This window comes from Oryctolagus cuniculus, chromosome 5 (assembly GCF_964237555.1).
Source record: "Oryctolagus cuniculus chromosome 5, mOryCun1.1, whole genome shotgun sequence".
Lineage (NCBI taxonomy): Eukaryota > Metazoa > Chordata > Mammalia > Lagomorpha > Leporidae > Oryctolagus > Oryctolagus cuniculus.
Genome location: NC_091436.1, coordinates 138,410,823 through 138,431,474, shown reverse-complemented (window position 1 = coordinate 138,431,474; position 20,652 = coordinate 138,410,823). Strand labels below are relative to the sequence as shown.

Here is a 20,652-nt window from a genome sequence, read left to right as displayed (position 1 = left end):
GTATTTATTTTCAAATGCCCTTCCTGTTGAACAATAAACAGTCTATTCTTCCAAACACTCCCTGAAGTAGCTCTACAATTGTATAGTTTCATCACTGATTAGGTAATGAAATAAATACTTTGATTTCTATCTTTGCCTAGAGCCATATTTATGACCTTATGAAAATTGTACAATATTTTCTTACATTTAAACCACATAGAGAAGATGTAGGGACCGTGATTGTAAGGCTGCCACTAAACACACCAAACACCAGAGTTAAGGAAAGGGTTTTGGGGGAGGAAACCAGACAGACTGGAGGGAAGGGGCAAAGAGGGAATGGAGAGAAAGGGGAGAGCAGAAGGGAAGGGAAGGGAAGGGAAGGGAAGGGAAGGGAAGGGAAGGGAAGGGGAGGGGAGGGGAGGGGAGGGGAGGGGAGGGGAGAGGAGAGGAGAGGAGAGGAGAGGAGAGGAGAGGAGAGGAGAGGAGAGGAGAGGAGAGGAGAGGAGAGGAGAGGAGAGGAGAGAGGAGAGAGACATGTGTTCAGGAAAGGTCCTCTTGAAACTTTGCTGGGGGTGGGCAGGAAAGTAGGAGCAGCGAATCCCATGAGGGTAGGGTGGAGCTGACACCTGTGGTTGGGTCATGGGGTCACCTGGTTTTCAGAAATGGCAGAGGAGGAGAGCTAGAGCCTAGGAGGCATAGATCTGGCCACAGATAAGACTGTGCCATTTTACTAACAGTGATGATGAAACCAGGACTAAGAGGCTGAGTAGGAACAGGGGGGATTGTGTGGAGAGAAGGACAGAGGGAGAACCTGAGGGAATGGGTGTGAGGGAGGAACAGTGCAGAGTGCAGGGCACTGGGGAGACTGGGGGAGGACGGCGCTTGGCCAGCACTGAGGGAGCTGGGAGGCTCTGCCCACTGCAGAAACAGACCTGAGATTTGCAAGGGGACTCCTTGAGGATGAATTCAGGGGAGAGAATGATATCACAGGCTTCTTTCAATGTGATAGATTTATTTTTTCCTTTGAAAAGAAAGTAGTGATTCATTTTCATATATTTGTAAGGCAGAATAAGAGAGTGATAGGTGAGAGGTGAGAGAGAGACAGAGAGAGAGAGAGGGAGGAAGAGAGAGAGAGAGAGAGAGAGAGAGAGAGAGAGAGCTCTTCTATCCACCAATTCACTCTTGGGACAGCCAGATGGCCAGTGCTGGGCCAGGCTGAAGCCAGGAGCCAGGATCCAGGAACTCCATTCAGGTCCCCACATGGGTGTCAGGGTCCCAGCATTGGAGTCCTCATCTGCTGCCTCCTAGAATGCATTAGCAGGAAGCTGGATCAGAAGCAGAGCAGCCAGGACTCAAGCCAGCTTGAGTTTGGGGCTTCCGAGCTGTGGGTTATCCAACCAATCATGGTGAATGCTCCTTTTTTCTTTTAAATAAAGTGATGTTGAGTTTTTCTGAAGTCTGAACATGTGCAAGGCTTCTGTACTTGTATTCTTCCTCCTTCTTTGACAGCAGGTGTCTTGTGAGGTGTTTTGGTCCCTTCCTGTTCTCCTGTCCAAGTAACTCATCTTCCTGGCTGAGGTTCAGTCTCCTGTCTCCAGTGTCGTCTTCAAGAATCCTTTCTACCACTCTGTCTCCAACTACTCAGTTGGGGCTCAAACTGGTACCCAAATGGGTTGCTGGCATTCCAAGATGATACCTTACCTGCTGCATCACAAAGCCAGCCTCAGAGAAAAATTATATTTTGCAACAAGAGGCATGGTGGGAGCTTTTGGTGGAGAAGCAAACTACACAGGAAAACCACAGCTTCAAGTCCTGCCTTCACCACGACTCTCCCGCTGTGTGACGTTGATCAGAGCAGCTTCCAAGCCTCACTCAGCCCCTCCTCTGTAAGGAGAGGAGTCTAATGTGGAGGATGTGGTGAGCACTGCCCCAGACCCTGATCAGCACCGGGCACCCAGTGACTGACAACGAAGCGCAGCCCTCGTGAGGACCAGGCTGTGTCCTCTCTGTCACAGGAGGACGACTGTGGACCCGGCCACGCTCCCTGGAGGACCTCCTTCCCACTGCAGGGAAGCTTCCTGGGGTTTGGCCAGTCAGCCTTGTAGCCCTTCCTGGGCCCCAACTTCTCTACATTTCTGCCTTTCCCTCTCTCTCTTCGACCTACTTCCCACAGATGAACACCCTGATAGCAGAAGTTTGTCCAGGGTTTTGGTTCCTGGCTGACTTGGGAGACTCCTCACTGGGTGACCACTCTTTGTGTCAGTGTCTGCATGGGGCTGCTGGAGGGGACAGATTGGGGTCCTGGGGCTCTAGGACAGTGGTCCTGAGACTGCCCTGTGGGTGCTGCTCTCCCAGGAGGTGACCAGGGCAGACCCCTCCACCAGTGACAGCCAGGCTCCAGGGTCCCCTGGCAGCAGGAGGCCTGTCCCTGGCTGACCTCAGGACCCCTGTAGTGCCTGAATGAGAAAGCTCAGGGCTGCCTGCAGGGAAATTTCAGGATCTGTTCTGCTGATGCCAAGGATGGGGCCCAACCTCCTTCCCAGAGATTTACTCAGAGAGCTCACGGCTGCACACGTGCGTCTCCTGCAGCTCTGGAGCTTCTCTGGGGGACCAGAGGCTGTTCCTCCGCCGTGCAGTCAGCAGGAAGGGGAGGCCTCTGCCTCCAGGCTCCGCGGGAGCTCAGAACCCTGACCTGTGCAGCTGCCCCATCACATGTGCACTGACCACCTTCCACCCTCCCACTTCCCTGGATCGACAGAGGTGCTGATGACTCAGCTCTAGGGAGGTGGTTTTGCTGTGAAATGAATGCAAGATCTGACACGGCAGCCTGTGAATGGTTTTGTGGATTATGTGACATAATCTGCTCACAGGCCCTGTCAGCTCAGTGTGCAGAAGCCTGAGTACTACAAGTGCAGAAGGAGGCCAAGAGCAGGAGAGAGAGCACCCGGCCCCATGACGCACACCAGAGAAGCAGGAGTGAATCCGCTGATCCCAGGTTGCACTGTGCGCTCTGTACAAAGCGGCCTTGGCTTCCAGCTCCATGACCCAGTCCATAGCGGTTTGAAGTTAGCAGCTCTCCATAGTTCGGCGGGACCATGTTACACAAAGGCGAGGGCTCTGCCTCTGATCTCTGGGCGGGGCTGGGCAGACCTGGTCCTTTGTTGGGCTGAGAGCATCCGGGTATTCCTGAGCCACATTTGCTTGTAAACATCAGTTGTGGTGCTGACAGCCTGGACTGGGGGTGGGGCGCAGACTCCTCCCCCCTGAGGGGCAAATGACAGCCCAGAGGGAGGAGCATCCACCAGGGCTCTGCTCAGCAGGTTGCCTGGTCACAGCTCAGCCCACCAGCCAGGTGATGCTGGTTACAGATGGCAAAGAAAACTTTAAGATTTTATTTATTTGAGAGGCAGCGTTTCAGAGAATGAGAAGGAGAGTCAGAAAGAAAGTTCTTCCCTCCACTGGTTCACTCCCCAAATGGCCACAAATGCTGGAGCTGGGCCAGTCCGAAGCCAGGATCCAAAAATTCCTCTGAGTCTACCGTGGGGTTGCAGGGACCTAAGCATTTGGACCATCCTCCACTGCTTTCCCAAGCCATAGCAGAGAGCTGGATCAGAGGACAAGCAGCCAGGACTCAAACCACTGCCCATATGGGATGCCTGCACTGCAGAGGGAGGATTAACCTGCTGTGCCACAGCGCCGGCCCCTACAAGGAAAATGTTTAAAGTTGAAACAAAAATGCCACTCTGTATGTGTGTGTGTGTGTGTGAGTGTGTGGCTGTGTTGTGTGTGTGCAGGGGTGGGGAATGGGGTGCAGGGTCTCCCTGCAGCTCGAGCCCCTCCCTCCCCTAGGAAGTTCCTGGGTGTCAGGAGGTGCAGGACTGTTGTCCTACTGCATCTGCTCCCAGCTGTGACAGGAACTGCAGCAATCTCTTGTGTGTAGCTCAGATCCTGACACTAAATAGTCATGGACTGAAATTCAGTTTCTTCTGAGATTTCCTGCAAGTTCCCTAGGGTCTCTCAGCCTTGGGAAGTCTTGGTGCTGGGCTGGGCAGGTGGTGGCTGAGGGGGAGGGGCTGAGGCACTGTGAGCTCTAAGCAGGCTGTGCTGCAGCCACTCCCAGGGCAGCTGTGGTGCTGTCTCCTGGGCTGTGCTCATGCTGACAACAGGGAGCGAGGTCCACAGGGCAGGGCACTCCCTGCCCAGGCTGCTTGTGCAAGCTTTCTCTGTAGATGGTGGAGGGAGACAGAGGGGCTGGCTCTTCTGGCTGGGAGGTCCTGGTGGGCCCCAGGGCCAGGGCCTCTGCAGTGGCTGCTGCACCTGTGCCAGCTCTGCTGCTCCTCTGGTCTCCTGGGAGCCCACTGCCTCCTTTGGATTTGGATTCTGGGCCCCCAGCATGGACCCAGAAGCAGGGGTTGTGGCTTTGAGGGAAGCTCGGGGCAGGTGCAAACCTGGGAAGGGGATTTCCCAATTGCTGGGGTCTCTGGATCTCTGAAGCTTCTGGAGCTGCTGAATTTAGAGACGTTGGAGGAAGTCACAGCCAGAAGCACAGGGGAGCAGGTGAGCTGGCTGTGAAACCCCTGTGGGTGAGGAAGAGGGAAGCAGGGAGCAGGGAGGAGGGAGGAGCTGAGAGTGTGGTGGGGCTCAGGGCAGTGGAGGGGGGCAGCTGGGGAAGTCTCAATGCAGGAAGAACCAGGACGAGGTTAGGGAGCACTGAGCCTGTGTTCATTTCTTTGATTGCTATTTCTCAAATGTGCACTAGGCCAGGCCCTGCTCTGACTGCATTAGTGACTGTGCTGACACAGAGTCAGGTACTTCTCGCTGCAATCTTGGGGGAAGATGCTGTTACTCACATTTGCAGATGAGGGAACTGAGGCCCAGAAACTCCAGGGCTCTGCCTTCAGCTGTGACCCAGAGTGGCTGAGCCTGCAGGGAGCACCCCGGGGTGGGGGGCCCTGAGCCTGTTCTTCCCAGGAGAAATGGCTGCCTCCTCTTCCTGCCCACAATCCGGGGTGTGGAGATAATTTCCTCTGATCAGGGACCATTTTCTCTGCGGCAATGCATCCCACTGGGGCCTTTAAATCTTAGTGCAGAAATCTTAATGTGGAGAGTGTGAGGATTCACCTGTCAGCAGGAACTGGACGCAGGCACCTGCTGAACCCAGGGCAAGGACCTGGGCCCCTGGAGTATGAGGCTGGGGGTGGGGCTCAAATTTAGGTGAGTGTCACAGCCACAGATGCCACAGGTGCTGGGCCCCTGGAACAGCCGCACAGGCTCGGTGAGGAGGGGTCTGTCTCTGACGCTTCTCAGGGACACCCAGGCCACTTCTGGAGGTTAAAGAGCTGCAGGCAAGTAGGAGGTGGTGTGTCCTTCAGGGTGAGCGGCCTGAATCAGGGTCTCTGTCCTGGTGGGGGTGTTTCCTGTGCACACTGTGAACATTAGCATTGTTTCCTTCATGGGGCCCCTGGGGCTGAGAAGGAAAAGACCTGATTATCTAGGCAGAGGAACTCAGTTGGGATGGGAAGAGAAGGGGCTGTTTCTCCCTCAGGCTGCCCTAAGAGTTCTCATTCACCATACTCTTCCCTGAAGGGCTGGGTAGAGTCAAGGCCCAGCTCTCTGTGGCTGTCAGGATCCTGTGGGGACCCCTTGTTGTGGGCTGAGGCTTGTATGGAAAGTTTTGCTTCTGTTAGGGCTGACAGGGCGGCCCTGGCACTGGTTCCTGAAAGAGGGGCTGGTGCTCTGCTGCGGCCCTGTCTCCTGCCTGCCGCCTGCTGGCCCAGACTTCCTCCTCTCCGCCTCTCTCCCCAGCTCTGAGGACATGGAGCACGGCTGCCGCCCCTCTCTGCTCTGCAGTCTCCCCTCCCTGCTTCTCCTCGCCCAGCTGCCCACGTGGGGCTCTGCAGGTGAGTGTGTCCCTGACTCATTCTGGGTCTTCTTCCAGGGGTGAGAGGAGCCTCTACACTCAGTCAGGACAGGGTAAGGTTTGCAGGGCCCCAGGATCTAGAAAGGAAAGGTGGTGGTGCTGCCCCAACCACTGGTTGTCGTTAAGAAGTTAGGATGCATCACTAGGTGACCCAGTGAGTGATAGGGATCTTGACCATTGTCTAAGGATTTTGGGGGGTGGTTTAATATCAAGTGTCAATAATTTGAAAACCTCTCCCCTCATTTTTGGAGGTCTGAGCATTCATTTGTTTACTTATTTGTTCCCCTAATATTAACAGAATGTCAACTGTGCGTTCTATGACCATGACCATGACCATGACCACAACAGATGTGTGTGTCTCTGCTCCTGCCTGTGTCTCAGTTCTCAGTTTATTCTGTGTCTGCAGATGAGTTCCAGGTGATCGGCCCCTCAGAACCCATCGTGGCAGAGTTGGGTGGTGACGCCATTCTTCCCTGCTCCCTGGTCCCAGCCATGAATGCAGAGGACATGGAGCTGCGGTGGTTCCGTACCAAGTTCTCAGAACCAGTGTTCATCTATCGGAACCACCAGGAGCAGAATAGGGAGCTGATGCCCCAGTACGCAGGGCGGACCTCGCTGCTGAGGGAGCTCCTCACCCAGGGGCAGGCTGCTGTGCGCATCCAGAATGTCCAGGCTTCAGACAATGGGATGTACGTCTGCTTCTTCAAAACCAGAAGCTACTATGAAGAGGCCACTTTAGAACTGCAGGTGGCAGGTGGGTGACCTGATCTGTATTCTAGATCTGGACCTTGGGAGTGCTGGACTTGGGAGGAAACTCATGTAAAAAACATCTCATTTCATATGTAAGGGAGGACAGCTCAGTCACTCATTGATGTTCTCGATATAAATCTTGTGCATGGAGCCCCTAGTGTGTCACTCGGGTTTACTCACACATCTTTGGTGTGGGCATGGAAGTAAAACCAAAACCAAAGTTTTCTCCCAGAATTCATCTTTGCAAACATGGTAGGGAAACACAAGTGTTTCATGGCCGAATAAGCACCAAACCAGAACATGAGACACATCACAGGCAGTCCATTAAGGGACTGTACAAAGAATCTCATTGTTTTTTTACTTAGTCAATCAGATGTAACATGAATTCCATTTTAAAAAGATTTTTATTTAGTTTTACTTATTCAAATGAGCAACAGAGAATGATAGAGATAGAGACCTTCTATCTGATGGTTCACCATCTGAACGCCAACAAAAGCACCAATGGCACAAGTGCTCTCCAAGCCTCTGCTTCAGTTAGGCTAAGCCACTCTCTCATTGTGGAAGTCGGGGCACATGACCAACCTCAGAGAGTCAATGTGAGGGAACCACATGATGAGTGATAGAGGGCTCACTCCATATAAAGATGGGCAAAGTATAGGAGTTATTTTAATAATATGTATTAAGTTCTGAAAGTCTGATTTTCTAGTGTAGGTAAGAAAACCTGACAGAGTTGGAGGGGCATAAGAGAAGGGGGTGAGGAGACAGGATTATTCATTGCTATAAATTTGGAAATGATTTACAGAGAGAGGCAGTGGGAATCCTAGCAGGTGCCTCAGGAGTGAGTGGGGTGAGGGGATTAGAGGTTCAGGATGGAGTCCTGGGGTCAGGTTCCTGCTCCTGGTTTCTCTGGGCCTCAGTCTTCCCATCTGCAGAGTTGAGGAAAAAGCCCCCTACTCTGTTCCCCCATGGGTCCCAGGGCTCTTTCCCCTCCTTCAGGCCACGCCCTCCCATGGAATCTCCAGAATGGAACACAGTGACTCCCCTGTTGCTGTGCCACACCCAGACCCTGCTGAGGCCCTGGGCCAAGTGGTCTCCAGGGTCTCCACAGCTCCCCTCTTGCAGGCCTGGGCTCTGCCCCTCAAGTGCACATTGAAGGGCTGGAGCAGGACGGGGTCCGCGTGGTGTGCAAGGCCTCGGGCTGGTTCCCGAAGCCCCAGGTGCAGTGGACAGACCTCAGCGGGAAGAAGTTCCTGGAGTTCTCTGAGGCCCATGCCCAGGACGCAGCAGGGCTGTTCAGCGTGGAGGCGGCTCTGGTGGTGAGAGACAGCTCTGCAGGGAGTGTGAGCTGCTCTGTCCTCAATCCCATCCTGGGCCAGGAGAAGGCGATGGCCGTGTCCATCCCAGGTCGGTGCTGCTTCTCATTCCTGGAAGGGCTTGGGAGGTGGTGCCGGCATCTCTGAGTGTGCTGGGTGCGCCTGGGTGCTCCCCTGACTGGTCTCTACCTGGGCCCCAGAGCCCTTCTTCCCACAGGCCTCTCCCTGGAAGGCAGCTTTTGCAGGGATCCTGACGGTGCTGGGGCTCCTGCTCTTTGGGGCTGGCTGCTTCACCATGAGAGAGCACTCTGCAAAGCTGCAGGAGAGGCAGAAACAGGAGAAGCTGCACTGGGATAAGGAGGAGGACCAGCGGGCAAAGGAGGAGGCCCTGAAGGCCAGAGGTAGGAGGCCAGGGGCCAGGCAGGGGGGCAGCTGGTGCTGAGAGGAAGGATGCTGGGAGATGAGTCTGTGGGTTCTGCTCTCCAGAGCAGGTGGCTGTGGAGACCCAGACAGGACAGCTGGAGGCTGGAGCTGTGCGTGGGTCTGGAGTAAGAACTTCTCTAGGATACAGATGAGGTCTTTCCTGTGGGTTCTCCAGGCACACAGTCTCTCCTTTTCTTATGAATGGGAGTTCATGATGCTTCTCTCTCTTTCAGATGAGCTCCAGGCAGAACTCGGTAAGCTCTGCTCCCCTCCTGAACTCCCCCTGTCCCTTTGTGGGGGAAGCTCTGGGTCTCAGCTCACCTGTTCCCTGTGTGCTGCTTTGCAGGTCAGAGGAAGGCAGCTTACCTGGCTGGTGAGTGACTCTTCAGATGTCCCCTTGTCCTGTCCCACCTGTGCCCAGCTTTCCCCTCCTTGTCTCTGTCCAGCACAGACATGTGGACCCTCATTGGGTGCAGCAGTGGCAGTGGTGGTGGCAGAACCCTGCTCCCTGGGCTCTCTCACATCTGGGTGACTGTTTGCAGTCTGTGCTTCAAGACATGTGTGCAATGATGGGCATGGAGTCTGCCCGCGTCCTGGGTTTCTCTCCTGTCCAGGCCTCTGCCCTATATGAGAATTGTTAGTGTTTATCCTCCAAAGCTTTAGCCCTTGACTGTACCAAAGGCATATGCCAGAAGCTGTGAGAGTTCAAGACAAGAGGGAGAGAAGCACATGAGGTCATTGAGTTTGGGGGTGTGATTTCTGCCCCCTCTCTCCCTTCAAAGCACCACCCAGGTGGCATCATTCCTATCCTGCTCCTCAAAGGTGCTTGTGTAAAATGAATGTCAAGCTGGCGCCGCGGCTCACTAGGCTAATCCTCCGCCTAGCGGCGCCGGCACACCGGGTTCTAGTCCCGGTCGGGGCGCCGGATTCTGTCCCGGTTGCCCCTCTTCCAGGCCAGCCCTCTGCTGTGGCCAGGGAGTGCAGTGGAGGATGGCCCAGGTGCTTGGGCCCTGCACCCCATGGGAGACCAGGAAAAGCACCTGGCTCCTGGCTCCTGCCATCGGATCAGCGCGGTGCGCCGGCCGCAGCGCGCCGGCCGCGGCGGCCATTGGAGAGTGAACCAACGGCAAAGGAAGACCTTTCTCTCTGTCTCTCTCTCTCACTGTCCACTCTGCCTGTCAAAAAAAAAAAAAAAAAAAAAAATGAATGTCAGAGGACAGGGCTGCTCACCAGGTGTGGAGATGTGATGGGATGAGCTGAGTGCTTCTCAGAGTAGGAATGCTTCTCTCTAGAGTATTGTATTCTAGAGTTGCTGTGGTATAGCTGTTAAACATCTGTCTGCAATTCAGGCATCCCAGATGAGGGCCGATTTGTGTCCTGGCTGCTCCACTTCTTCCAGCTCCTTTTAATGTTCCTAGGAAAGCAGTGGAGATGGCCTAAGTACTTGGGCTCCTGCACCCACATGAAAAACCAGGAATATGCTCCTGGTTTTTGCTTTGCCCTGGTCCAGCCCTGGCTGTAGAGGCCATTTGGGGAGAAAACCAATGGATGGAGGATTCTCTCTTTCTCTCCCTCTCCCTCTCTGTAATTCTTCCTTTGAAATTAATAAGTATATCTTTTTTTAACAAACATTTTTTTCAGGGAATGTTTGGCCCCTTAGACTCTGGAGTTGGCCTTATATCCATGTTATTTCTTCTTCCTCCTTTAGTTTCCCTGCCAGGAAATGCTATACATTAATTAACTACTATCAACATGGAGTAAATTCCTTTTCTCACACTATTTTCACACAGATAGTTTTCGGTCCTGACCAACAGCAACTAGGAGCCAGGAACACGGGAGTCTTTGTGGGTTTTGAAGCACAGGGCAGAGAGCTGACACCCAAAAGTCACCCAGCAGTGGGGCAGGGTGCAACTCAGCTGTCCTGCAGGCTTCCTGATCTGTGGTCAGGGAGTTTCCCACAATCCTCTGCTGTCTGCACCTGCAGGAGGCCCCTCCTGTGCAGCCTCTCTCCTCCTGCAGAGTCTGACCTTCAGCACAGAGGGCAGGGAGGGCTGAGCAGGTGGTGTGGCTGTGGTCTCACCAGGGTGTGTTTCCTTTCAGCCTGGAGGAAGGCGCAGCTGTATGCTGGTAAGTGACGCTGATAGTTCCTCTGCCTCCCTGCCCTGCCTCTGCCCTGCCCCTGCTCTACCTGTGGACTCAACTCAGGATGGGCTGGGCTTCCTGCTCTCCTTGTCAGTGTTGTAGCCTCCAAGGAAAACTGCAGGTGCTGCTCCATGGGACCACAGCTCTGCTTCCATTCTGGGACCTTTGTCCTCTGTATATCATGGTTAGGGTTAACGACACCTTCTTAATCCTTTTGTTCAACTGACCCTTGTCATTGGCGGGGTGACCACAGAGAGTCAGGTGTGAGGAAAGCCTGCAGCAGGACAACAACTGTGTAGTTCAGGAAGTTCCGGTCTCCTGAATACTCTGGGAATTATGCTGCTCAGGACCCAGAGTTTACTAAGAGGGGAATGAGATCTATGTCCTTCTTACCCCCAAATTCCTCCCTTTAAGGCCCACTTTGGTCCTCCTGGCCCTGGAATGTGGTCTTCTTGCTTCTTTGTGCTCTGACCACTGTCCAGCCTGGGTTTCTTCCTCTAACTACTGGTGGTTGCTGAGGAATTAGTTACTCTGAGTAAATGTTCTAAATTAGAGAACGATCATCTGGCATGCTTATGGAGAAATTCCTGGGTTGGGTTCTCTGATATATCTGAAATTGTGTGCAACATTTGTGTACTCTGAGCAAGAATAGAAAACTTTAAATTTATTTGACTTGGGATGTTGCTGTGGTGTATAAAGTTAAGCCACCATCTACAGTGCCAAAATCCCCTGTGGACACAGGTTCGAGTCCCAACTACTCCATTTCTGATCCAGCTCCTGGCAGATGTACCTGGGAAAGGGGCCCAAAGGAGTTAGGCCTCTTCACCCATGTGGAAGACCAGATAAGATCTTGGCTCCTGGCATTGAATCAGCCCAGTTCTGGCCATTGTGGCCATTATGGAGGTGAACCAGAGGATGAACGATCCCCCCACCCTTGCCGTGTGTGTGTGTGTGTGTGTGTGTGTGTGTGTTTCTCTCTCTCTTTATTTGTAATTCTGCTTTTCAGATAAAAAAAAAAAAGAATTCTTTTACAAAATGTATTTCTCATGCAGAGAGTGAGAGCAAGAGCAAGAGATATTCAGTCTCCTATTTTGCTCCCTAGCTGCTAGCAACAGCCATGGCTAGGCAAGGCCAAAGCCAGAAGCTGAGATCTCAGTCCAGGTTCCCACATGCATGTCAGCAACTCAGCCCCTCAGTGCTGCATTAGGGTCTCCATTGGCCAGAGGCTGGAGTCTGTAGCCTGAGCTGGGGATTGACCCAGATTCTTCAGTGTGGGTGCGAGTGTTTTAATCACTAAGCAAAATACTTGCCATGTTTTTAAAAAATATGTTTTTTTGAGTAAGAGTGAGAGAGGTAGTAAGGGAGAGAGGGAGAGAAGGAGAGAGGAAAAGAGAGAAAGAGGGGAGAGAGAAAGAAACTCTCATTGGCTGTTCCATTCCCCAGATATCTGCAATGGCCTGGGAAGTTTTGAACTGTGCTGGAGGCAATGTCAGGAGCTGGAAACCAATCTTGTTCTCCCACGTGATTGGCAGGAACCCAAACTGATGCATCACTTACTGCTTCCAAGGATGTGCTTTGGCCAGAAGATGGAATTAGGAGCTGGAGCTGTGATTCGAACCCAGGCACTCTGACATCAAGTGCATATGTCTTAGCGCCTGCCTTTGCTGGAAGACCGAATCCTTGCCCCTGAGTAGGGGTGTGTGTGTACGTGTGTGTGTGTGTTTACAAGAACAAAAAATGTAATATGTGATTGTTCATTACCATTTTCTCACACCTCAGAAGAATGCTGTATTCACTGTACTCGTTAACAGCTCAGGCCCCTGTTTGATTCTTTAGAGGTGATATATAAAGACTGGAAAAGGAGAAACATAGAAAACTAGAAATTGCTACCTAGAAAAAGGACGGCAAGCATACCGTGTGAGAAAAGAACGTGTGGGGAAGAGAAGAGGAGGTGAGGGAGAGAGTGAGTGCTGTGCAGGTGACTCAGAGTGACTGTAGTGGCTGAAGGCCCAGCCCTGGTGTTGGAATGTAGAAGTGTGTGGAGGGTTTACAGGGCTTGGGTGTGTGAGACAGAATTGATTCCTGATACCTTGTGGATAAATTTCAGGAAAAATCTAAATTAAAGCATATTAAAATTTGAGAGAGAGAGAGAGCAAGTCCTTTCATCCCCTGGTTCATTCCTTCAATCCTTCAGCCATTAGTGCTCCCTCCTCAGTCTACAATGGAAGGAAGTTAGAGTCCAGAGCTGAGCTAACTCTGGAGTGGAGCCGATATCACAAAAGGAACTGTAAGAGGTTGGCCGGCAGCCCACACAGCTGCAGCCAGAGTTCAGGATGCTTGTGTGTAGGCTCTTATGATCAATGGAGCAAACCCAGCAGCTCAAGATGACCGTGGATGCAGTCCTTCACCTCACACTGCAACTCATGGATGCTCTCACTTCACAAATAATTCTCCAAAGTGGAGTGTGAGGGACTCCTGTTCATTACTGACAATATATACTCTTAAAGATGGGATAGCATTTGGTAGGCTGGCTATCTCGTCCCAACACTTAAAATCTCTTATATGACTGGCAAAGTAATTTACTTGTTCTAAATAAATCAGACAAATCTCCTTCCCTACTATTCTCCTCTCCAAAGTTTGGCAGTGCCAAGAAATTCACAGGCATTGGGTTCTTCGTGTCAGCTCAGATTTTGGGAAGGTTCTCAAGCTCCTAAGCAAAGGTGACCAGGATCCCAGGGTGACTGAGGAGAGAACAGAGACCTGTACATGAGGCCACTTTTCATGGGGACTTGGCTGCTTGCAGCTTCTTGTTAAGTGGGGATGTAGCATAGACTCTGGGGGCCACAATGGAAACCTTCCAGTTCATTAGCAGCCCTGGAAGGCCACCTTCACTGTTTCAAATTCCTACTCAGTAGAACGAGAGGAGGAACATAAATTTTAAAACTGTCAACAATAATGGAGAAAATGTAGCAGACCTGGCACAGAGGTTCTTTAAGCAGAACATTTACAGTTTATCCAGGGGACTGAGTATGAAGGAAATGATGTGGAAGGTCAGGAAACCTTAGCATTTCCAGGTCCTGTGGCTGCCCTTAAGGGTGATGTGGAAATGCTGAGAAATCTGCAGAGGTTGGAGTAATCCATGTGAGTGAGTGTGATGATGGTGGATCAACTGCTGAGCTTAAAGCTGCTGCACATGGTCACACAGAGTCTGCAGTGGTTCATTACAGAGGAGCAGACAGTGACATCACCACAAAGCAGGGGACCCAGTGATGAGGTCATGAGGTTTGCCCATCTGGCAGCAGTGAAGCTGTTAAAGGGGCTACAGAAGTACCATATGGAGGACGTGAATGAGATTGATATGAGATTTTTTTTGATATGAGATTTTTATAAGACACGATGTTGAGGGAAGCACTGATGCCAAGGATGACTGATGTCTCAGGGAGTAGTATAAAACAGATGTCATGATGAGAGATTATAAGAAAATCGTAGAATTGAGCACCTTCTGGAAATTGCTCTGAGTAACCGTAAACACATTGGACAAATAACAGAAGAAACGTTAAAGCAGTTTAGTTGACAACTAATGTCTTATTGAAAAACAAGGAAATGAAGTGTTCACTCTCTTCCAGAGGTCACATGGACCAGCCCCACCATTTTATGTAATTTTGTTTCCTATCAAGCAAATCAACCCAGGTAGCAATGCCAATCTCTATGAATGCACCTGTGCAGGTGTGGATGGTGTCGCTCCCCCTCTTCGTGGAGGAACGACACAGGACCCTGCACTGTTCTTTTGTCTGCTCGGCCCTCCCCGGGTTTGCTGCTGGTTCTTCCCGGGTTGGCTACCGTCCCTTCCACCTCCGTGGAAGGGCAGTTCCCCCTGGCCACTTTCCCCACTTCCGCAGGGGAGCGGCACACCGCCGGCCGGCTCTCTCGGGGGCTGCACAGGTGTTCCTTCAGATGTTCCCCTTAGATGTTCCTAGTGCATGTTGTCTCTCTCCTCCTTTATAGTCCTCTTCCACCAATCCCAACTCTGCTACCCACACACTGAGTACGCTGCTCTCCTCCAATCAGGAGCAGCTCCTACAGTTTATTGGTTGAACTGGAGGCAGCTGCGTAGAAGCTGTTTCCTCCTCTCCCAGCGCCATATTGTGGGAGAGCAGATGCATAGAATAAGTCTTAATTCCAGTAACTTAGTCTAGTCCGGGTTGCTCCCCACAGATGGTGGAAAAAATTTATCACCACAGGAGAAGTGCATTTTACTTATTACTGTCAACCTTCTAATCCTGTGCCTGTGTCCACTGCTCCCGTGCTGCCTTCCCTGTGCCAGGCAGGTAAAGCTCTCTCACCGAGGACTCCTCAGACTCTGACTGTGGATGGAGCCTTTGCTTTGGTCAGCACCTGCCTCTCTCCTCCGCAGGGATGAGCAAGCAGATGGAGGAGATGCAGAGGCCTTGGGGAGGTTGGGGAGAGGCTTAAGGTGCTCTCCTTTGAGTCCTCCCAGTTGCTCATGCTGGGGAGGTGGGGCTCAGCTGGTCCTTGAGCACCTGTGTTGTCAGCTGAGGAAGGGCAGGGGCAGTTCCTGTCCTGTCTTGGGGCAGTGTTGGCGGCTGTGCTCCATGACAGTAGAGATCATGGTCTGGGTGACGTGGTTTTGAATGGAAAATTGATGCACTATGTGGCTGTTCCTCCTACCCTAGACCTTCCCTTGCCCACTGGTTCTCTGGGCCCCTCTGAGTCCCTCCATGTCCCACCACAGTGTGTGGGAATTTCTGGGTCATGATTTTCCCTGTGCAGGTGACAGGAGTCCTCATGCTCTCTCCAGACACCTTCTCCTGCCAGTTCCCCTCCTCCATGCTGGGCGTAGCTCCTGAGCACCCGTGATCACAGCAGGTATCTGTTGACATAAGAAGACCTCAGCCTTGGTGACTTCCACCGAACGCTGACTGTCTTACAGCTCTGAGGGTCAGAAGGTGGAGACAGGTCTCACTGGGCTAAAACCCATGCAAGTCTGCATCCCCTCTGCCAGTACTTGAATCTCCAGCATCGGAACCCACTTGTACACCTAAGTTCATGGCCCATTCCTCTGTCTTGAAGCCAGATGTAGGCATCTTTTGGACTCTGGTCGGCTCCTCATATAAGTTTCTCTGGCACACACAGGTTGGCAGGTTCTGTGCTTTCAAGGTTCACATAATTAGATTGGGCTCACCTGGATCATCCAGTGAACTCTACTACCTTCAAGGTCCTTAACGTTTCTCCTATCTGCAAAGCTCCCTTTCCTGTTAGGTGACGGAGTCACAGGTTCTAGGAATTAGCACACTGATATCTCTAGAATCATCCTCCAACTTCATTTCATCCAGTAGTAACCGCCTCTCTCCACCTAGGTTACAGGAAGCATGCAAGTTCGGCTCAGTCAGTGCTTCTGATGTAAATGGAGGGGCTGGAAATTTTGATCTCCAAATTTATTCTTCTTTTAAAGATTTATTTTATTTTATTTGAAAGTCAGAGTTTCAGAGTTACAGAGAGAAAGAGAGAGAGAGAGAGATCTTCTATCCGCTGGTTCACTTCCCAAATGACTGCAATAGGTACAGCTGAGCTGACTTTAAGCTAGGAGCCAGGAGCTTCTTCTAAGTCTCTCACATGAACTCAGAGGCCCAAGGACTTGGGCCATTTTCTACTGCTTTTCCAGGTCATAGAGTAGAGCTGGATTGGATGTAGAGCAGCTGGGAATCAAACCAGCGCCCATATGGGATGCCAGGGCTGCAAGCATGGCTTTAACCTGCTGTGCCACACAGCCGGCCACCCCTATATATTCTTAAGAAAACCTAGCTTCCATGATGATGTGTGTCTAGGAACCTGAGAAGCATAATTTGAGAGTGAAATCTGGGAGATGCCTTTTCTGTTTGGTCAGTGGCCAGCCTCTCAGTCTCTGGTGTTGAGCTTTATGGCTTGGGGAGACTGCCGTGTGTGTGTATGTGTGAGACACAGTCCATCAGCTGGATGTCTCCCACACATTTCCCCCATCGCTGTTTCAGAAGAGCAGGTGCTGGGCTGACCTGTGCAGTCTGTGCAGACCCCTGATACGTAATGTGTGTTCTCTTGTAGATTGGCGGAAGGAACGGTTCCAGGCCTGTGAGTGACTTCGTGTTCTTTCTGGGTGCTCCTCCTGTGGCCCCCATGGCTCTGGTCTCTGCTTCAGTTCTCTGTGCTGGTGCAGATGCTGGCACCATCAGTGGTGGTGGGGTGGGGGCTGAGGTGACAGGAGCAAACCCAGGCTGGTTGTCAAGGTCTCTGTGACTATGTGATCTCAGAGAGGTCTCCTGGTTTCTCCTCCTGCCTGGAGGCCACAGGCTTGCATCCCAGGGCCCTTATCTCTGGGGTCTTGCCCATCCCTAATTCAGTTGGGTGGGTCTGAGGATGGTTATGTATCCTTCCTCAGGGTCCAGAAGTGGCCCTGGATTATTGCAAACTCTCTCTGCAGGGACTGTCACTCTGCATCCAGGCTCTGCCCATGTCAACCTTCTCATATCTCCGGAAAAGAAGAGTGTGACCTGGATGTACAGTGGTCTAGGCTGGTATCACACCTGCAGCGTGTTGGGACTTGAGGGCATCACGTCAGGAAGATGTTACTGGGACGTGGAGATCAGGTGTGGGGCCTTCAGTAAGTGGGCTGTAGGAGTCTGTAGGGAGCATGTGCAAAGGACAGGCACTTATACAGAGTCCCCAGATAAAGGGTTTTGGGTTGTGGGGTGGTATCATGGTAGCTACTTTGCCTGGACTAAGCCTAGAAAGGCTCTATCCCTTAGGCAGCATCCCTGCAGGGTGGGGATATTCCTGGACTACAGTGAGGGGGACGTCTCCTTCTACAACATGACTGATGGCTCCCACATTTTCTCATTCCCCAAAGCTTCTTTCCCTGGAGCCCTCTTTCCATACTTCATGCTTCGGAGAAACGTGTCCTTGAACATCTGCCCCACAGAGAGGGGGTCTGAGGGGCTCCCTGTGCCCCTTAGCAAGTCTCCTTCTTTGGAGGAGGCTGGGAGGCCCCCAGGGGAGGGGCTCAGCTCAGGCTCTGGAGTGGATGGAGCTCCCCCAGGGGCTGAGTCTCCATTGCTGCCCTGAGCCCCACAGGGGCCCTCACTGCCCTGACTCCTCAGTGAGACTCTTGCTGGGGCTGCAGGCTCCTGGGACAAAGCCTCTGGGCCAAGTCCTGGATGGCCAGAAATGTCTCCCCCTGTGGTTATCAGAATTGTTCATTCATGCACCGTGATCAAAGACAGAAGATGAAAGTTGATGTTGTTTGAACTGGTTTAGGATAGACTGAAAATTACTATGAGATTATTGTTATTGGTATTAAAAGTCTTTCCTGGGTTTTAAATTCTCTTTTTTTAACCTTTATTTAATAAATATAAATTTCCAAAGTACAGCTTATGGATTACAGTGGCTTTTTGCCCCCCATAACTTATCTCCCAAGCACAACCCTCCCATCTCCCGCTCCCTCTCCCATTCCATTCTCATCGTTTCATTTTCAATTATCTTTATATACAGAAGATCAATTTAGTATATATTAAGTAAAGATTTCAACAGTTTGCACCCACACAGAACATAAAGTGTAAAATACTGTTTGAGTACTAGTTATAGAATTCATCTACATTGAACCACACATTAAGGACAGAGATCCTACATGAGGAGTAAGTGCACAGTGACTCCTGTTGTTGACTTAACAAATTGACACTCTTGTTTATGGTGTCAGTAATCACCCTAGGCTGTTGTCATGAGTTGCCAAGGCTATGGAAGCCTTTTGAGTTCACCGACTCTGATCTTATTTAGACAAGGTCATAGTCAAAGTGGAAGTTCTCTCCTCCCTTCAGAGAAAGGTACCTCTTTCTTTGATGGCCCATTCTTTCAACTGAGATCTCACTCACAGAGATCTTTCATTTAGTTTTGTTTTTTTTTTTTTCTTTTCTTTGCCTGAGTGTCTTAGCTTTCCATGCCTAAAATACTCTCATGGGCTCTTCGGCCAGATCCGCATGCCTTACGGGCTGATTCTGAGGCCAGAGTACTGTTTAGGACATCCGCCATTCTATGAGTCTGCTGTGTATCCCACTTCCCATGTTGGATCGTCCACTCCTTTTGAATTCTATCAGTTAGTATTAGCAGACGCTAGTCTTGTTTATGTGATCCCTTTGACTTTTAGACCTATCATTATGATCAATTGTGAACTGAAATTGATCACTTGGACTAGTGAGATGGCATTGGTACATGCCACCTTGATGAGATTGAATTGGAATCCCCAGGCACATTTCTAACTCTATCATTTGGGGTGAGTCATACTGAGCATGTCCCAAATTATACCTCTTCCTCTCTTATTCCCACTCTTATATTTAACAGAGATCACTTTTCAGTTAAATTTAAACACTTAAGAATAATTGTGTGTTAATTACGGAGTTCAACCAATAGTGTCTTTTGATGTGATGGGACTGAGGTCTGAGTTACTGTGCCCAAAAAAAGGTGAGTTGAATTGTGCAGCTTAAATCTGAGCAAAGTGATGGAGAGGATGGTGGTTCCAGCTGTGTCCTGGGAGGATTTGCCCCAAGTGATGACAATAGTTTGCCATCCAAAAATTTCCATGGACACGAATGACTGATGGAATCATAATGTAAAGGAAGATTGTGGTCCACTTTGTCTATTTCCCTTTCTGGAGTGGAGGAAACACACGTGCTTTTCCATGCCTCAGTAAATGTCTATTACCAGTGAATAAATTGTGCTGGGTTATATCAGGAAGTCTAAGGATGAGGACCTGGATCCCCCTCTTGGGTCAGCACTGTAGCTTGGAAACAAGAGAGCTGCTGGCAGGGTAAGCAGTAAGTCCCTGAGTGAGATGACAGTGAAGGAGAGAATGTTCAGATGCAAGTCCAACTGCAGACCCCTGTGGCCATGCGCATGGTTCTGGTTAATCAGTGCATTGTCCCTCAGTGCTGCCAAGTCCAACTGTCACAGGGAGGGGAAAACCGTAGCAAACAAAAAGCAGTAGGAGCATTGAGTGTCAGGAAAATGGCGCAGTCTTATCTATGGCGCCATCTACACCCTGACGCCATCCTAGGCTCTAGCCCCCACTTTGATTGCTGGAAGCCAGGTGGCCACATGGCCCAACCACCAGTGTCAAGCTCCACCCACATCCTAATGGGATTCGCTGTTCCTGCTTCCCTGCCCACCCTCTGGCAAAGTTTTAAAAGGACCTGTTCCTGAGCACGTGGCTCTCTCCTCTCTCTTGCTCTCCCTCTCTCGCTCACTCTCTCCTCTCTCCTTACTTGCCCTCTCTTGCTCACTCTCCTCTCTTCTCTCTGCTCTCTCTCGTCTCCTCTCTCTCTTACACTCTCTTTTTCCCTCCTCGCCTCTTCCCTCCGGCCTGCTGGGTTTTCCTTTCTGTTACTCCGGTGTTTGGTGTGTTTTGTGGTGATCCGAGTCACGGCACCAGTGTAAGGTCATCACAAAACACACCAAACACCGGAGCAAGGGAAAGGGTTTATTGGGGAAAACTCAGCAGGCCAGAGGGAAGGGGCAAGGAAGGAGAAAGAGAGTGTAACAGAGAAAAGGAGAGAGGGAGAGGGAGAGAGAGAGAGAGGAGAGAGCTGAAAGAGGAGAAGGGAGAGCGGAGAGCAGAGAGCAGAGGGAGAGCAAGAGAGTGAGAGAGTGAGAAGGGAGCAAGAGAGAGGAGAGAGCCACGTGCTCAGGAACAGGTCCTTTTAAAACTTTGCCAGAGGGTGGGCAGGGAAGCAGGAGCAGCAAATCCCATTAGGATGGGGGTGAAGCTTGACAGTGGTGGTTGGGCCATGTGGCCACCTGGCTTCCAGCAATGATGGTGGGGGTGAGAGCCTAGGATGGTGTCAGGGTGTAGATTGCACCAATTTCCTAACATTGAGGACTCAAAATCGTCCAACACAGAGATGTGCTCACTGCCCCAGACACAGAGCTCTGACCAGGGCAGGGCACCTGGTGCAGGAGGCTGACTGGATCCCTCATCCCATAGTGGAGGGCCTAGGTCCAGTCCTGATTGCGGCTTCCTGCTCATGCACACTCGGGGAGGAGGCAGTGATGGCTGAGATACGTGGGTTCCTGCCACCCATATGA

At 51.4% G+C, this 20,652-nt stretch overlaps 1 protein-coding gene and 1 pseudogene across 1 annotated transcript; both read left to right on the top strand.

Moving 5' to 3' along the window:
- The first annotated feature begins 4,193 nt into the window (after positions 1 to 4,193).
- Positions 4,194 to 17,947, top strand: LOC127488386 (butyrophilin subfamily 3 member A2). Its single transcript, XM_070074808.1, has 10 exons — positions 4,194 to 4,536; positions 5,785 to 5,879; positions 6,306 to 6,653; positions 7,772 to 8,053; positions 8,163 to 8,363; positions 8,619 to 8,639; positions 8,732 to 8,758; positions 10,486 to 10,512; positions 16,627 to 16,653; positions 17,003 to 17,947. Exons 2-10 carry the CDS (start codon positions 5,795 to 5,797, stop codon positions 17,641 to 17,643), a joined length of 1,659 nt encoding a protein of 552 aa, XP_069930909.1. The 5' UTR covers positions 4,194 to 4,536; positions 5,785 to 5,794; the 3' UTR covers positions 17,644 to 17,947.
- On the top strand, positions 12,912 to 14,546 carry LOC108175827 (ankyrin repeat domain-containing protein 42-like; annotated as a pseudogene).
- Positions 17,948 to 20,652: the final 2,705 nt, after the last annotated feature.